The sequence below is a fragment of the Schistocerca piceifrons genome, chromosome 2, assembly GCF_021461385.2.
Source record: "Schistocerca piceifrons isolate TAMUIC-IGC-003096 chromosome 2, iqSchPice1.1, whole genome shotgun sequence".
In the NCBI taxonomy this organism is placed as follows: domain Eukaryota; kingdom Metazoa; phylum Arthropoda; class Insecta; order Orthoptera; family Acrididae; genus Schistocerca; species Schistocerca piceifrons.
Window position 1 is genome coordinate 119315693 of NC_060139.1, and position 15450 is coordinate 119331142.

The window sequence follows — 15450 nt, forward strand, 5'->3', positions numbered from 1 at the left end:
GGAAATGATGATGAACAGTCACACAAAACTGATACAATATAGTATAGTACATTTTTATTAATAAGAGGAGCATACCTGTCAGAAGCATCCAAACTGAACAAAGTCATAAGGCAGACTGAGAGTCAGAGAGTTTTATGCAAGGTCTTGGTTGACTGCCAGCTATGATGTTTCTCCATGCAGTGTTCCCAAGTGATTGTACACTATTGTGACACAGAACATAACCTGGAAACAGATTGGCTCCTTGTTCACTTTTGAGTGATCTATCATAATTTTTGCAGTACTTTATTACCAATGATTGCTGACCCTGATGCGTCAAAATTGTCCATCTCCATATCCTTTATGAGTCCAAAACAGAGTAACGACAATCTTTTCAGTACTGCTTGTGTACTTTAACTTTTTTTTGGGGGGGGTGGGGGGAGTGAATGTGCAAATAGTGTTGTAATTGTTCTTTTTTTATTTTTGCTCAGTAGTAGAAACCCAATTATGATGATACAAACATAATGACAACACAACACCCAGTCCCCAAGTGTAGAAAATCTGCGACCTGGTCAGGAATTCAACCTGGGTCGTAATTGTTCTTTGTTTCCAAAAGTGTTGAAACGCATCCATGTTATATCACTTCTCACATTTTTTTTCCCACAATGGCCTCACCTTCCTCTAGTTAATGCAGCACAAATCTAAAAACAAGTCCCATTCACTGAGCTTTATAGCTCACCATCATCTTCCTAAGCACTAAACATCCAGGAGACACACGGTTTACTGCAGGAAAGGTAATTTGTAACCATTTTAGCCATGAAGGTCTGCACGATGAGGGCAGCAAATTACAGTAAAGTACAAAATAATAGTTTCATGTGTCATTCACTTTTGGCCAGTTTTCTGTCCCTGACAATAATCACCAAGAATGATTGTTATACCTCCCTTGATTTTTCGAATGATTCTTGCACAATTTGAGTCTTGAATATGGCTGTTGGTGCTACAAAAATTGATTAATCTCACACAACTAATTCTTGGCAAGATGCTTGATTGTTGAGATCATGTTGACAGATTCACTGACAAGCCCCAAGTAAGGCACCATATGCCACGTGTGGATAACAATATGTGAGTTGCTGATCATGTATGATTAACTCTCTCATCTTTCTTCATACATCACTTCCTGTAGCAACTTTATCAGGGGTTTATGGAATTATTGGACTGTTAAAAATGATATTAGTAATATTGTATACCTGTGAAACAGTGATACTTTCTAATTTTCTTGTCTTAACTGCAGTGCACCGATGGATCCATGCTTCATACTGCCAGCAAGATGTATATCCATAACAAGTTTACCATTATGGAGAGTTTTTTAGCAGATGCAGTGAGACTTTTAGCAGAAGCTGAATTGGTAGACTTTGAAAATGAACCAGATAAAGCTAGAACAATTGCTAATGAATGGGTGCAAAAGAAAACTGACAATAAAATCAAGAATTTCATTGCTGATGGTAAGTGCTGTTGAATTGATGGACTACCTTACCTCACACTTTTCATATGTCCCCACTACCAAAAGTTCAGTGAATTAATGGAAGGAGGACAGTCATGCCATTGTACTAGAACTTAACAACCAATCTATCGTCTTGGGAAGGTGACATCCAAAACTGATGTACATCCTAACTGAGGTGGGTTGGGCTGCTTCTTGCATGAGCCAGATGATGCAGTGGATTGCTAGAGGCATATTTTCCAGTAACACAAACAGTGTGTCCCTCAAGAATTTAAAGTATACTGATCCATCCAATCATGCACAGGACATTAATCTGTGGGGATACTTGAGAAGTGTGGTTTACATTACTAACATTAATGATATCAGTGATCTGGAACAGCATATCCATAATGCTCTATGCAGCTGATTGAAAGGAAACAGTTATCATTGAATAACTTTGGTTGTCCATTTTGAGACATTGCTATGTATTCATTGCTGTTTATGGGAGACCGTTTGAGCATTTAATGTGATATGGCTATTTTGTGTCACATAATGCTGTTGTCTGTAACTGAGATATAATGCTTATTGTGACATGTACATAGGAATATTTTGACTTGTTTCATTCTAGGAACCAATCCTGATTATTGTTATGAATGTCAAGAAACAGTCCATATTACCACCTAAAAATGAATTTAGGTTTACATATGGAACATACATATGGAACGTGTATTTAATTAAAATATGCAGGCTGTTTTTATATCCATGTATGATAATATGTATGGTTGAAATTATCTTTACACTAATTAGTCAATATGCTGAACAGTTCTCCCACATTTCTTTCAGTTGCCTTTTCCATGTAAATTTTACAAGGCCTTCCCAATTATCAACCAAATTTCTTGAACTTGGATACAATACCATAAAGACGATACTGGTATCACTTCTCTGCATGTGACCTTCACTAGAAGCAGCAACAATATTTGTAAAAAAAAAATGACTACACATCATGCAGGAACACCATCAAAGATCTTAGAATCTTAAATTGTATTTCCAATATAGTTGCTATTTAATCATATTTGTTGCTGATAAAAGCAAGTATGTAAGTGCACTACAGAACACAGCAATATTTTCTTGCATATTTTGCATCCTTTCTAGAATTCAGAGTCAGTTTCTGCATTCAAGTGCAAAGATTACCAACAAACTTTCATCAGACATCATATACCTTTTCTCCTTAAAGATTAGGATAGGAAAAAGCCTGTTTCATTGCCAAATTATTCCTTAGGCTTCTTATATCTTTTTTTCCTTTTCATGCATATATCATTATTGCTGCTGGTAATCTATATCCACACATCCTTTGCAGCTTTTCACACTGTCATCTGTGTTTGTACTCTATAGTTATTTCATACATATTTCTAAATTTGTTCAGCTCAAATTTTTAAAGTGTTTTAATTTTAATAACTCTGTTTCTTCTTACTGACCACTTTTATATAAATGCTTATGTTGTTGCTTTGTCAACAGAAATATGCAAATCATATCCTGTTACTGTCTTGTTTAAAATAAAGAGTGCAAACTGTAGTATATCTCCACTATCCCATATAATGGATAGAGCATCAGCATAGAGCAAAGCATGTATTGAAATATTTTTCTGCACGGAAATCTCTGGATGGACCTACTCATCAGAAATCTATACAGATTTGAATGAAAATTTTGGGCTACCTTATTAAACAGTCCTTCTATAAATTATCTGGTTATCTAGATTTGAGGATTGAAGGTTCCTGTTATCTGCATAACAAGCAGTAATGCACATTGTAAACAGATCATTACTCTTTCAAAATGTAGAGAACTGTTAGTCTTTTTAAGAAATATAAATATCATAATGTGAATATAAAGCTGACAGCAAGAGACAAACCGCAGAGATTTCATTTAAATTAAAAATCAGCAGCTTTTCAAAAGTAATGATATGGCAGCTAATTTTAAAGTGTTGCGTTTAGCTTGCATAACCAGACACTGTAGTTACTGTTTATCAAAAGGACATCTTTTTGTATTAAGTCCAAGATTTAATACATCATCAAGAATCCATCCAGCTGTTAACGAGGAATGCAACTATTTTTATGTGTAAACAGTGTAAAAAAGTAAATTTTATTCATTTACAAGCACTTTTGTGTAACAAATTTATTCCAAACTTAAGAATTTATTCTTACAATGACTGAGACAATTGTCAGATGCAGACTAAGTCATATCTAGAAGATAGGGCCTGTCCACCTCACTGAAAAACTATTTTTTTCAGGTGCTCTGGATCCCATGACACGTTTAGTCTTGATAAATGCTGTTTATTTCAAAGGAAAATGGGAACATCCTTTTTCTAAGCATAGCACTTTCCCTATGCCATTCTATATGTCTTCATCTCAATCTAAGGAGGTGTCAATGATGCAACAAGAAAGAGAATTTATGTATGCCAACTTGCCAGAACTAGAAGCACAAATACTTGAACTTCCATATCAGGTAACATTTTTAAAGTTATGTGAAATTAAAATAATATTATCTAATTGTGCCTTTAAAATTTGAAAATACAAAGGTACTACACCATACATTATGAAGACCTTTGTATATTAATAAATAGAATATAAATATCTGTGTTATTCTCATAATTCCTTTTTCCTGTTCTTAGCTATGCAGAGTCATGGAAGCACATCTGTTCTGTGGTACACATGTTTTATGTCCTTGCAAGGTGTGCAGTCCAGCTATGTAACATAAGTTACACCACTGTCAGGAAAGGAACTGTTAATCAGAAAACACATATCATATCTATACCCTTCTATATTAGTAAAATAGTTTTTAATAAGGCTCCCCAGTCTTACCTCTACCTGCATGAAAGATTAACAGGTCACATCTCTGTCTCTGTTGATCGCTGCCTTGTTACAGTTGCCACAAGAAATTCCAAGATGCAACCACTTGAAGTGGAGCATTAAAACCATTTTTTTATCACTATCAACATGGCATCCTAGCCGATCAATAACCAACAAAATGTTCAACCGCATCTCAGATTTACTGAATCGATATCTAACTTTCATCACTGATTACCATGGTTCACCATAAACAGCATCCAAATTTACTTTTATCTTGTCACATTTATTCCCATATAAAAAGAAACAGTGAATCACTGAACAAATCTGTACTTTTTACATCTCAGCAAAAAATGACTGACAAATCCAGACTACATTAAATGCATTCACAGTTGCAAATATGAAAAACCATCAGATGTGAAATGGAATGACGACAATGAAAATTTGTGCCAGACCGTGAGTCAAACCCAGATTCCCTCCTTATTGTGAGCCTTACCATTAGGACAGCTGAGCACAACTCACAGCCAGACCCAAACTTCCATATGTCATCAGCCATGTGCCTATAACCTGTACTCATACATCCATTATGTATATTCGCATACAGGGAAGACATTTTACTGGAAAGTCACTAGCCTGGTGTCAGCGGATAAGTACGATATTGCAATGCCCTTATTATTCAGAATTATGATTCAATGTTTCATTCCTTCTGGCGCTGATTGAGGAAAGATGTGTATTAACCACACAGGGAATTAATAGATTCTTGTTCTTGGCCTCCCATCATATTTAATTTTGGATCTATCCAAGGTCTTCTTAAGTGCTACGGTATAATAATATAATAAATATAATAATGTCGTGTGATGAGGGCCTCCCGTCGGGTAGATCGCTCGCCCGGTGCATGTCTTTCGATTTGACGCCACTTCGGCGACTTGTGCGTCGAAGTGCTATGGTGTTATCAAGTGTAGAAAGCATATACTAAATGTACTCTTTATTTGTTGAGTATTGTTCAACACATACAAAGGGATTTAAGGTGAGACTTCTTTATTGAACATAACATTCTGCAATATTTAAGGCAGAATAGAATACTGCCTGGACATCTGGATTCCAAATGGACTGATTACCACTGAGAGCCTGCATGTAGCCCATCTTTGCAAACTGATAAATGTCCCACCAGCATACTCATTTTTTTTTTTTTTTTTTTTTAGATTAATTTCATTTCTAGTTTCTGGAAACTCGTGCTTGCTAGTATATTCTCTCTATAAGAGCTTGTTGTATACATTACTGCTGGCAGTCTTTTTACAACTTCTGTACCTTTATCACTAACTCTTCCATCTGTGTCTGCCTGAATCAAAATTTCTGTTTGTTTGTCCATACAGCTTCTTCCATATTCCTTATTCCCACATTGGATTTATATTCAAGAGGACAGTGATTCAAGTGTCTTACTGGCAGTCCTGGTTCAAGTTTTCTTTGGTTTCCCTAAACTGATTAAGGTAAATTCCAAGTGGTTCCGCTTAAAAGAAAACAGCCAATTTCCTTCATCGTCCTTGTCATTTATGAGCTTGCTCTCCATCTCTAATGACATCATTGGTGATGGGGTGATAAATCCAATTCTACCTTTGCTTCTTCCATTTAGAATTCTCTTTGTAACATTCTCATCTATACTGCATCTCTGGCCCAGAAACTTGACAGACTCATCTATTATTCCTTGCTTAATTCAGTTCTCCTTTGATCTATATTTTACATTCACTATAAATACATTGTTGTCATATTGAGGTTATCAAGAGATTATTTTGTACATGAATACAATAATATTGTTATTTATTTTCAGATATCTTTAAATTTGTTTATGATTTTCTATTTGTTTTTTGTAGGGTAATCAATTGAGTATGTTGGTGATTTTGCCTAATCAAATTGATGGAATTAATGAGCTGGAAAATAAAATCATGAAAGTCAATCTTCATCAAATATCAGACAAACTATATCCCATGAAAGTAAATGTTTTGTTGCCTAAATTTAATATAGAAAAAGAAATGCAGCTCGATGAAATACTGAAACAGGTAAAGAAATTGCTTTGTAATTGATCCATCAAAATCTCATGTTATTTATTGTAGCTTATATGTTATTTGCATGGACAAATTGATAATTACTAAACACTAATAACTGTTTGAGTACTAGATACATATTTATAATGGCTATGACTTGTGATGCCATGAACAGAGATTTTTGTTTTTTGGTTATAGATAACGTGATAATTTCAGAAAATCTGGCTAACGTTATTTTTTCAATTATCCCCTCAATTCGCACACTTCCCAGTGTTCACTGTTGTCACCCCAGTTTCAACGTAAAGACAAGGAGCAAACTTACACATTGTGTTATTATATAGTGACTGTGGAAGTAAGTGCAAGAATTCCAGAACATTTGAAAAGTCATCTAAAAAAATCTGCTTTACACAATATTATTTTGGTCACATTTGCTGAATAATAGTTTATTCACTTTTGCCATATTATCCCAGAAGGCAAATCCATAGGACACACCAGGGCAAAGACAGCATCTCAAGCCTTTGCAGTACTCCTCCCCTTCCAGTGATATGAGTCTAACCCTGAGTGTCCTGTTATTCCCCAATAATGGCTGGGTACAGGTTTGGTTATTCCAGAGTCCTGAGGTGATGGCTCACCAGCACCATTAATGTTCTGATTCTCTGGGACCAAGTGCCGCGGGTGCCTGATGGCATGGAACTCAATGACCACTAGAGGTCTCTGCAGCAGTTGCACTGTACGTCGTGACTGCGCGTGCTCCTGGCCCTGAGTCTAACGTGAGCGCACCATGGTGGAGCATGTGGTCCCAGTGGTCAATAGCGACATACCCTGTCATGTATTTAGGTGGCTGCCTCTCACTCAGCAAGGCAGTCTGGTAGTCACGTTGAGTCGGTTGATATCTCGCTTACCGACATCTTGTTTGCGTTGCATGTGCTTACTTCCCATTTACAAGTGGATGTTCTATTGATTTTTTGAGGTTATCTCTTGTGACCCCATTGTTAATACTTTGTTGTTGATCTTGGTGTCTGGCTTGGTTGCTGGTCGTCGTGCTTGTCCTTCCATTCCCACTCATCCCTCTTGTTTCTTCGTGGGCCGCTCCCATTTGGTCCCGCCGTGTTTTCACTTGTGGCAACCCTGTGACCATTCCTGTCACAGATACAACATTTTGGCAATGAGATAAATGGTAGTAATTGTTAGCATGGAGGATAAGTTGGTATGTCATCTGGAACAACAGCAGCAGCTCATGCAGCTGCAGCAGCTGCATTTAGACGTTTTACAAAAGTCTATGTAGTTGCTATCAGACAGAGTTGATGCCTGGGACGCATTACAACAACAGCTTCTGAGTCCTTGGGTGTCCGATGCTTTCCCACGTCCACCATTGTTCCTGCCATTTAATTATGCTAAAGAAGACTGGGTAACATACTTACATCGGCTGAAACAACATTTCACTGCTTTGCAAGTCACGGATGACCCCTTGCAGAGGTCGTTGTATTAGTCTTGGGCCTCCCCAGACACATTCTTTCTTCTCTGCAATTTGGCACCCTTGTCCAATCTTGTGGCTATCTCTTTCCAGGAGACATGCCTTTTGCTGACAAACTATTATTCACTGCGCTACCATGTGGTCACCTCTTGGCTGGAGTTTCACCAGTGCCATAAACAGCCTGGTCAATTGTATCGTTCCTGGGTCATGGACTTGCAGGGTCTCAGCCATTGATCCGATTTTACATTCTGTGTAAGGCTTCGTATGCAGACTCCGTGATCCGGGATGTGGTGGTTCAGCTGGCTCCTGATCCTGAGGTCCACACTGCAGCATTGAAACTCGATAATCCTTCATTGGAAGATGTTCTCCGCATTGCCCACTCATTTGAAATTGCTCAGGTGGCTAATGAGCATCTCATGGCATGGCTGCAAGTGGTGGTGATCAATGCATCTCTGCAGGTTCCGCCCTCGCGACGTAGACATGGCCCGGCCAACAGAGGCCAGCACTGTCAGTACTCCTCTTTGTCCGATATCTCTAAGGCATCAGAGCCTCCAGTCACCCCTCATCACTGGTCGTGTGACCCCCTTCTATTTTGCCAACAGTGCTTTACCACACATTCTTGAGCTGATTGTCCCTACTGCTGGAAGACGTGCACGCTGTGTGAGGAGGAGGGCCACATCCGATCTATTTGTCATAGTTGGTCGACTTGCTCCTGTCTTGCCCCAACTGGGCCTCAGGATACCGTCCATTCTCTGCAGTCAGATGAGCTGTCAGCGTGGAAGCTTTTCCTCATGCTCTGTCTTTTCACTGAGGATGTCAGTTTTCAGGTCAGCACTGAGGCCACCGTCTCCCTGATTAATATTGCGACATATACCCTCCTGGGTTCCCCTGCATTGTCACCTCCCTCTTGGAGTTTAGTCACCTATCGTGATGGTTCCATTCCCCTTTGTGGGCAGTTCATCATCCAGGCGACATACAAACATGTTCCCTGGCTCCTTACCCTATTTGTCATCTACCCTCCATCGGCTTCGAATATTTTTGACCTGTATGCATTTCAACCGTTTGGCTTTTCAATTTCCAGTGAAGTCAAGGTCATTTCCACGGTTGTTCCTTTTCAGGACTCAGATGATCTGTGCTCAGTTTTTGCATCATTATTTGCAACGGATCTCAGGTGTGCTTCATGTTTTCAGGCACACATCACACTTAAGCTGGATGCGCAGCCTTGCTTTTTCTGGGCGAGACCCATTCCAGTGGCCTTACGGCCAGCAGTCAAGCAGGAATTTGATCAGCTCTAGGCTGCTGGCATCCAAGAGCCTATGATATACAGTGCTTGGGCAACATCATTGGTGGTCATACGGAAACCCAATGGGTCCCTTCGGCTGTGTGGGGACTTCGGCGCTACTGTCAATGCTCAGTCCTTAATAGACACTTACCCCATTCCCTGATAGGAAGACCTTCTCACCAAGCTTGTGAGGGTGTGAGTACTTTTCTAAGATCGACCTGGCTGAGGCATACCACCAGTTACCCTTCGATGCCGATTCCCAGAACATCATGGTTATCAACACACCTTTCAGATTATACAGGTACAAGTGCCTTCCATTTGGTGTCTCTACGGCACCGGCAATTTTCCAGTGGTTCCTGGAGCAGCTTATGCAGCCTATCCCAGCCTGCATGAATTATCTGGATGACATCTTGGTCACAGGGCATTCCCGCCAGGAACATTTGCACAACCTCAGCACCTTATTTCATGCTCTGCAATATGCAGGTTTACGCAGTTGGCTGGACTAGTGTTGCTTTTTCAAACAGAAGTGGAATACTTAGGCCACTGGCTTAGCAAAGATGGCATTCACCCTTTGTATCACAAAGTCAAGGCCATTGAGACCTTTCCTCGTCCCAAGGACTTATCTGAACTCCAGGTGTTTTTGGGCAAGGTTACTTATTACTTAAAGCTTTTACCCCAAGCTGCCTCCATTGCTCAACACCTCCATCACTTGCATCGCAAAGGGGTGACTTTTGATTGTACTCCTATCTGTGACCAGGCTTTTCTCCAGAATGAGATTTCCACTCTGGAGCAGAGTGTGCACTGATGTGAAACTTCCTGGCAGATTAAAATTGTGTGCCGGACCGAGACTCAGACTCGGGACCTTTGCCTTTCGCGGGCAAGTGCTCTACCACCTGAGCTATCCAAGCACAACTCACGCCCGGTCCTCACAGCTTTACTTCCGCCAGTACCTCGACTCCTCCTTTCCAAACTTCACAGAAGCTCTCCTGCGAACATTGCAGAAAAATGGTTCAAATGGCTCTGAGCACTATGGGACTTAACATCTGTGGTCATCAATCCCCTAGAACTTAGAACTACTTAAACCTAACTAACCCAAGGACATCACACACATTCATGCCCGAGGCAGGATTTGAACCTGCGACCGTAGCAGTCGCGCGGTTCCGGACTATGCACCTAAAACCGCTAGGCCACTGAACATTGCAGAGCTAGCACTCCTGGAAGAAAGGATATTGCGGAGACATGGCTTAGCCACAGCCTAGGGGATGTTTCCGGAATGAGATTTCCACTCTGCAGCAGAGTGTGCGCTGATGTGGCAGATTAAAACTGTGTGCCGGACCGAGACTCAAACTCGGAACCTTTACCTTTCATAGGCAAGTACTCTACCATCTGAGCTACCCAAGCATGACTCAGGCCCCATGCTCACAGCTATACTTCTGCCAGTACCTCAACTCCTACTTTCCAAACTTCACAGAAGGTGAAGAGTAGCTCAGATGGTAGAGCACTTGCTCGCAAAAGGCAAAGGTCCCGAGTTCAAGTCTCGGTCCAGCACACAGTTTTAATTTGCCAGGAAGTTTCAGGCTTTTCTCCATTTAAAGACAATGCTGAAGTCCGCCTCTTGCCTTATTACCTTCTCTCCAGACTGCCCCTTGGTTGTGGCAGCTGATGCATTGACATACGGCATTGGGGCAGTCCTTGCACATCGGAATACTGATGGCTCAGAACAGCCCATAGCTTATGCATCTAAGACCCCAGCACAACAGAACTACTCTCAGATTGAAAAGGAGGTCCTGGTGATAGTGTTCACCATCTAAAAATTTCACATCTATCTCTTTGGGGCAAAGTTCACCCTCCTGACAGACCATAAACCCTTAGTTATGCTTTTCGGATCCCACTCTCACCTTCCAGAGAGGACGGCTCAATGTCTCCAGCACTGGGCATTATTTTTACGGAATTACATGCACACCATCCAGTATAAGCCCACCACCCACCATGCTAATGCGGACACTTTGTCATGTCTCCCAGCAGGCCTAGATCCTGCGTTTGACAAACAGGACTTCCTCTGCTTTCACATTGATTCTGCCCACTGGGATGTGCTGGACAGTACACCTCTTATGGCTGCTCACATTGCCACAGTTACGTGCCATGACCCTATCTTGTGGCAGGTCCTCTGCTACATGGTCCTTGGTTGGACCTCCTATATTACTCGTTGGATGTGGACCGCCTTCAGCTCCTGGCATCTTCTGTCCCACAGGCCCTCCGTGGTTGATGATGTACTTCTGTTGGCCACGGAGTCGGATGCCCATCGGGTGGTCATCCCTCCGGATTTTTGACATCACATGCTCAGTTTGTTACACCGCGGCACTGGGGTATGTCCTGCATGAAAGTTTTGGTTTGCTGGCACATCTATTGGCCCAGTGGCGATATTTACCACTTGGTCCGCAGGTGCACTGTGTGCATGCGTCACCACGCAAGCCCCCCTCAGTCATTCGCACCCTGGCCTGTGCCTCGCCAGCCCTGGGTTCGCATCCATCTCAATTTTGCGGGCCCATTTTTGGGGTCCATGTGGTTACTTATCGTTGATGCCTACTCCAAATACCCATATGTCATCCACATGGCGTCCACCACTACAGAGGCCACACTCACGGCCCTGGCCCAAGTTCTCGCCATTGAGGGACTGCCTCACACATTGGTCTCTGATAATGACCCCGAATTCACAGTATCCTCATTCCACAACTTCTGTCTGGCCAACGGTATCAAACATATCCGTAGCCCACCTTTCCACCCTTCCTCCAATGGTACAGCGGGGAGGCTTGTCCGCACATTTAAACAACAGTTGACAAAGGCGGTCGTAACAGCTCCAACCACGTAGGCCCTCACCCTGTTCTTGAGCACATATCGCACCATGCCAATTGACGGACATAGTCCAGCGGAGTTCCTCCATGGGCGACAGCCATAGACACTGCTCCATTTGCTGATGCCATCACCCTCCCACCCCAGCTCCCAGCCCTCTCAGCGTTACTTCCCTGAAGCGGTCATGTGGGTCCATATGTATGGGAGCAGGGTGAGTTGGATGCCCACCACGGTCGTCTCGGCCCATGGGCAACGTGTAATGTCAGTGCAGATGTCGAAAGGGTTGGAGTGCCGCCATCAGAACCAGCTCTGCTCCCATACCCCCGCGGGACTCCCGCCGCCGCCTCCTCCTACACTCCCTCCTTCGGGTACAGATGTGGTCCCTGAGTCACCGCCACTGCCCCCAGTTGCTGCCTCCCAACGAGCCTGCCACCAGCCCTCCTCACCCCCAGGTGCATTGGAGGCTCCCTCCGATGCCCTGGCCTCTGGGTCAGCCATCATGGACACCTCGGATGTCCCTTCCTCCCCGACAATGGCAGTTGACGCACCTGGGTCTTCTCCCATCTGCCGCCCACTGCAGCACCGTCCAGGGCATTTTCGCCTCTGCACACAAGTTTCAGGGGGGAGGGATCTGGTACTGAGCGCCGTGGGTTTCGAATCCACACCAGACAGCATGGAACTCAATGACCACTACAGGTCTCTGCAGTAGTCGTACTGTACACTGTGACTGCATGTGCTCCTGGCCCCACCACTGTGGAGTTTGCTTACTGACATCTTGTTTACATTGCGTGTGCTTACTTCCCGTTTACGAGTGGACGTTGTTTTGATATCGTGAGGTTATCTCTTGTAACCTGTTGCTAATACTTCGTTGTTGATCTTGGTGTCTGGCTCGGTTGTCTGTCGTCATGCTTGTCCTTCCATTCCCATCCGTCCATCTTGTTTGTTGGCAGGCCGCTCCCATTTGGTCCCACCGCATTTTCATTTGCGGCAACCCCTTGATCGTTCCTGTCTCGCTTACAACAGATTCCATTAACTTCATGGCATGCTTCAGTGAGCACTGTTGGGCTAACTCTGAGGAGTGGCCTTCCTTGCTCTCCTAAATGTTGACATGACCAGGTATTCTTAATTAACTGCTAATTCATGAAAACGTTTTCACATGGCAATAACTTGAATTTTCATTCACATCTTGAACATGATCTGCCTCTCCCTGTGGACTTCCCTATCATTGAAAGTTGTAAAAAGCACCCAACAGAGACAGCATTATGACAGGCAGTGTTTATAACATGGCCATTGGGATTTACTTTAAAAGATGTCAATTTATTGAAAATATGATCGTGAAGACATCAGACCTCCCAAAAGCTACAACAAACGAAATGTAATCAGAGCTCATTACCAGAAGCAAATCACTATTTGTCAAACCACGATGAATTCCAGTTGCTTAACTAGAGCTTTTTAAGAGAAATTCTTTTGACAAACAGAACTCCAGAGTAAACATAGGTACAGTAGGAAGAACTACTAGCTACATGTGTATGCCTGCATTGTCCCTGAGTTGCAGCCCAACTGGGGGCCTGTGTTAAGTGAAGTTGAGAGGACCACTGGTGAGCTGGTCCTAATGCAGGAAAGGCACATAAAAAAAGGTGAGGTGTAGGTTGGGAGGATAGGAAGATTAAACAAAGATAGATTAATCAACAGATGGATTGAAGTAGAGTGAAGTGAGAAGAGAGTGGGAGGGATGGGAGAAATGAGAACAGGGGTATAATGTGTGGTATAGTGACTAGCAGAGATTGAGGTCAGGAGATTTACAAGATCAAAGATTGTGTTGTAAGAACAGTTACCAATTATGCAATTGAAAGAAGCTCTTATTGAGGGAGCAGGGAGTGGATGCACAGGTTATGAAGCAGCCACTGAAGTTGAGCATGGTGTGCTCAGAAGTGTGATCTCTCACTAGGTGGTCAACTTTGCTCTTGGCCAAAGCTTGGCAGTGACCATTGAAATTTGGATGAACAGCTGGATCTGGTCATGTCCATGACCTGACCTACAAAGGCTCAGAACTCTGTTAATGATTTCCTATGACAAATCAAAAAATAGTGAAGCCAAAAAAGCAAACTACATAAGTTTGAGGAACAAATACAAGACAGAAATTAGGTTAAGCAGATGCAAGGCAAATGATGATTATATTAATATGTCCCAAAATAAATGCAAAGCAGCCTGGACTGTTATCAAGACTCATCTGGGTAGAAATAAAGATGTTAACAAAAATAATTCATGTGATGCTTGTATCACACCGGATGATTTCAACACTTTCTTCATTAATGCTGCCAGTATGAATAACAGTGCTGCAAATGAACATATCCATAAATGTGACAACAACCATATCTCAAATAATAGAAATTCATTTCTACAAAATTTTGAGGATATGGTTCCTGTGTTTAAATGGAAAGAAGTAAAAGTAACAGATATTAAAAGTGCAATAGCAAAATTAAGTTACTCAAAATTAGAAGACATTTATGGTCTCTCCAATTTGATAATAAAAAAATAGCAGATGTAATAGCACATCCACTCTGTTCTCTTATGAACTGGATGTTTGTCAGTGGCTGTTTCCCTTCATCTTTAAAAATGGCACTCATTACTCCACTGCACAAGAAAGGTGACAAGTCTTGTCCTAATAATTACTGTCCAATCTCCCTTGTACCATCAATCAAAAGTAGTGGAATATTGCATACAGCTCCAAATCAGTCAACATCTGTCTGTGAATAATATTCTTAGTGACTTTCAGTATGGCTTCAGGTGTTTCAATGGCAAAAGGACTTGAAGATGTTGTTACATATACAGGGTGTTACAAAAAGGTACGGCCAAACTTTCAGGAAACATTCCTCACACACAAAGAAAGAAAATATGTTATATGGACATGTGTCCGGAAACACTTACTTTCCATGTTAGAGCTCATTTTATTACTTCTCTTCAAATCACATTAATCATGGAATTGAAACACACAGCAACAGAACGTACCAGCGTGGCTTCAAACACTTTGTTACAGGAAATGTTCAACATGTCCTCCGTAAGCGAGGATACATGCATCCACCCTCCGTCGCATGGAATCCCTGATGCGCTGATGCAGCCCTGGAGAATGGCATATTGTATCACAGCCGTCCACAATACAAGCACGAAGAGTCTCTACATTTGGTACTGGGGTTGCGTAGACAAGAGCTTTCAAATGCCCCCATAAATGAAAGTCAAGAGGGTTGAGGTCAGGAGAGGCCATGGAATTGGTCCGCCTCTACCAATCCATTGGTCACCGAATCTGTTGTTGAGAACCGTACGAACACTTCGACTGAAATGTGCAGGAGCTCCATCGTGCATGAACCACATGTTGTGTCGTACTTGTAAAGGCACATGTTCTAGCAGCACAGATAGAGTATCCCGTATGAAATCATGATAACGTGCTCCATTGAGTGTAGGTGGAAGAACATGGGGCCCAATCAAGACATCACCAACAATGCCTGCCCAAATGT

General features: G+C 42.1%; 1 protein-coding gene across 3 annotated transcripts in view; it reads left to right on the forward strand.

Annotated features, from left to right (window-relative positions):
* Positions 1–15450, forward strand: part of LOC124776961 (ovalbumin-related protein X-like) — a 109848-nt gene that overhangs the window by 83519 nt on the left and 10879 nt on the right. For 2 of the 3 annotated variants that reach the window (XM_047252197.1, XM_047252195.1), the window contains exons 4-7: positions 1268–1478; positions 3738–3952; positions 5667–5780; positions 6162–6347. In XM_047252197.1, coding sequence (XP_047108153.1) covers positions 1268–1478; positions 3738–3952; positions 5667–5780; positions 6162–6347 — 726 coding nt within the window. The remainder of the gene's footprint in view (positions 1–1267; positions 1479–3737; positions 3953–5666; positions 5781–6161; positions 6348–15450) is intronic. The other variant, XM_047252198.1, reaches the window with a different exon arrangement.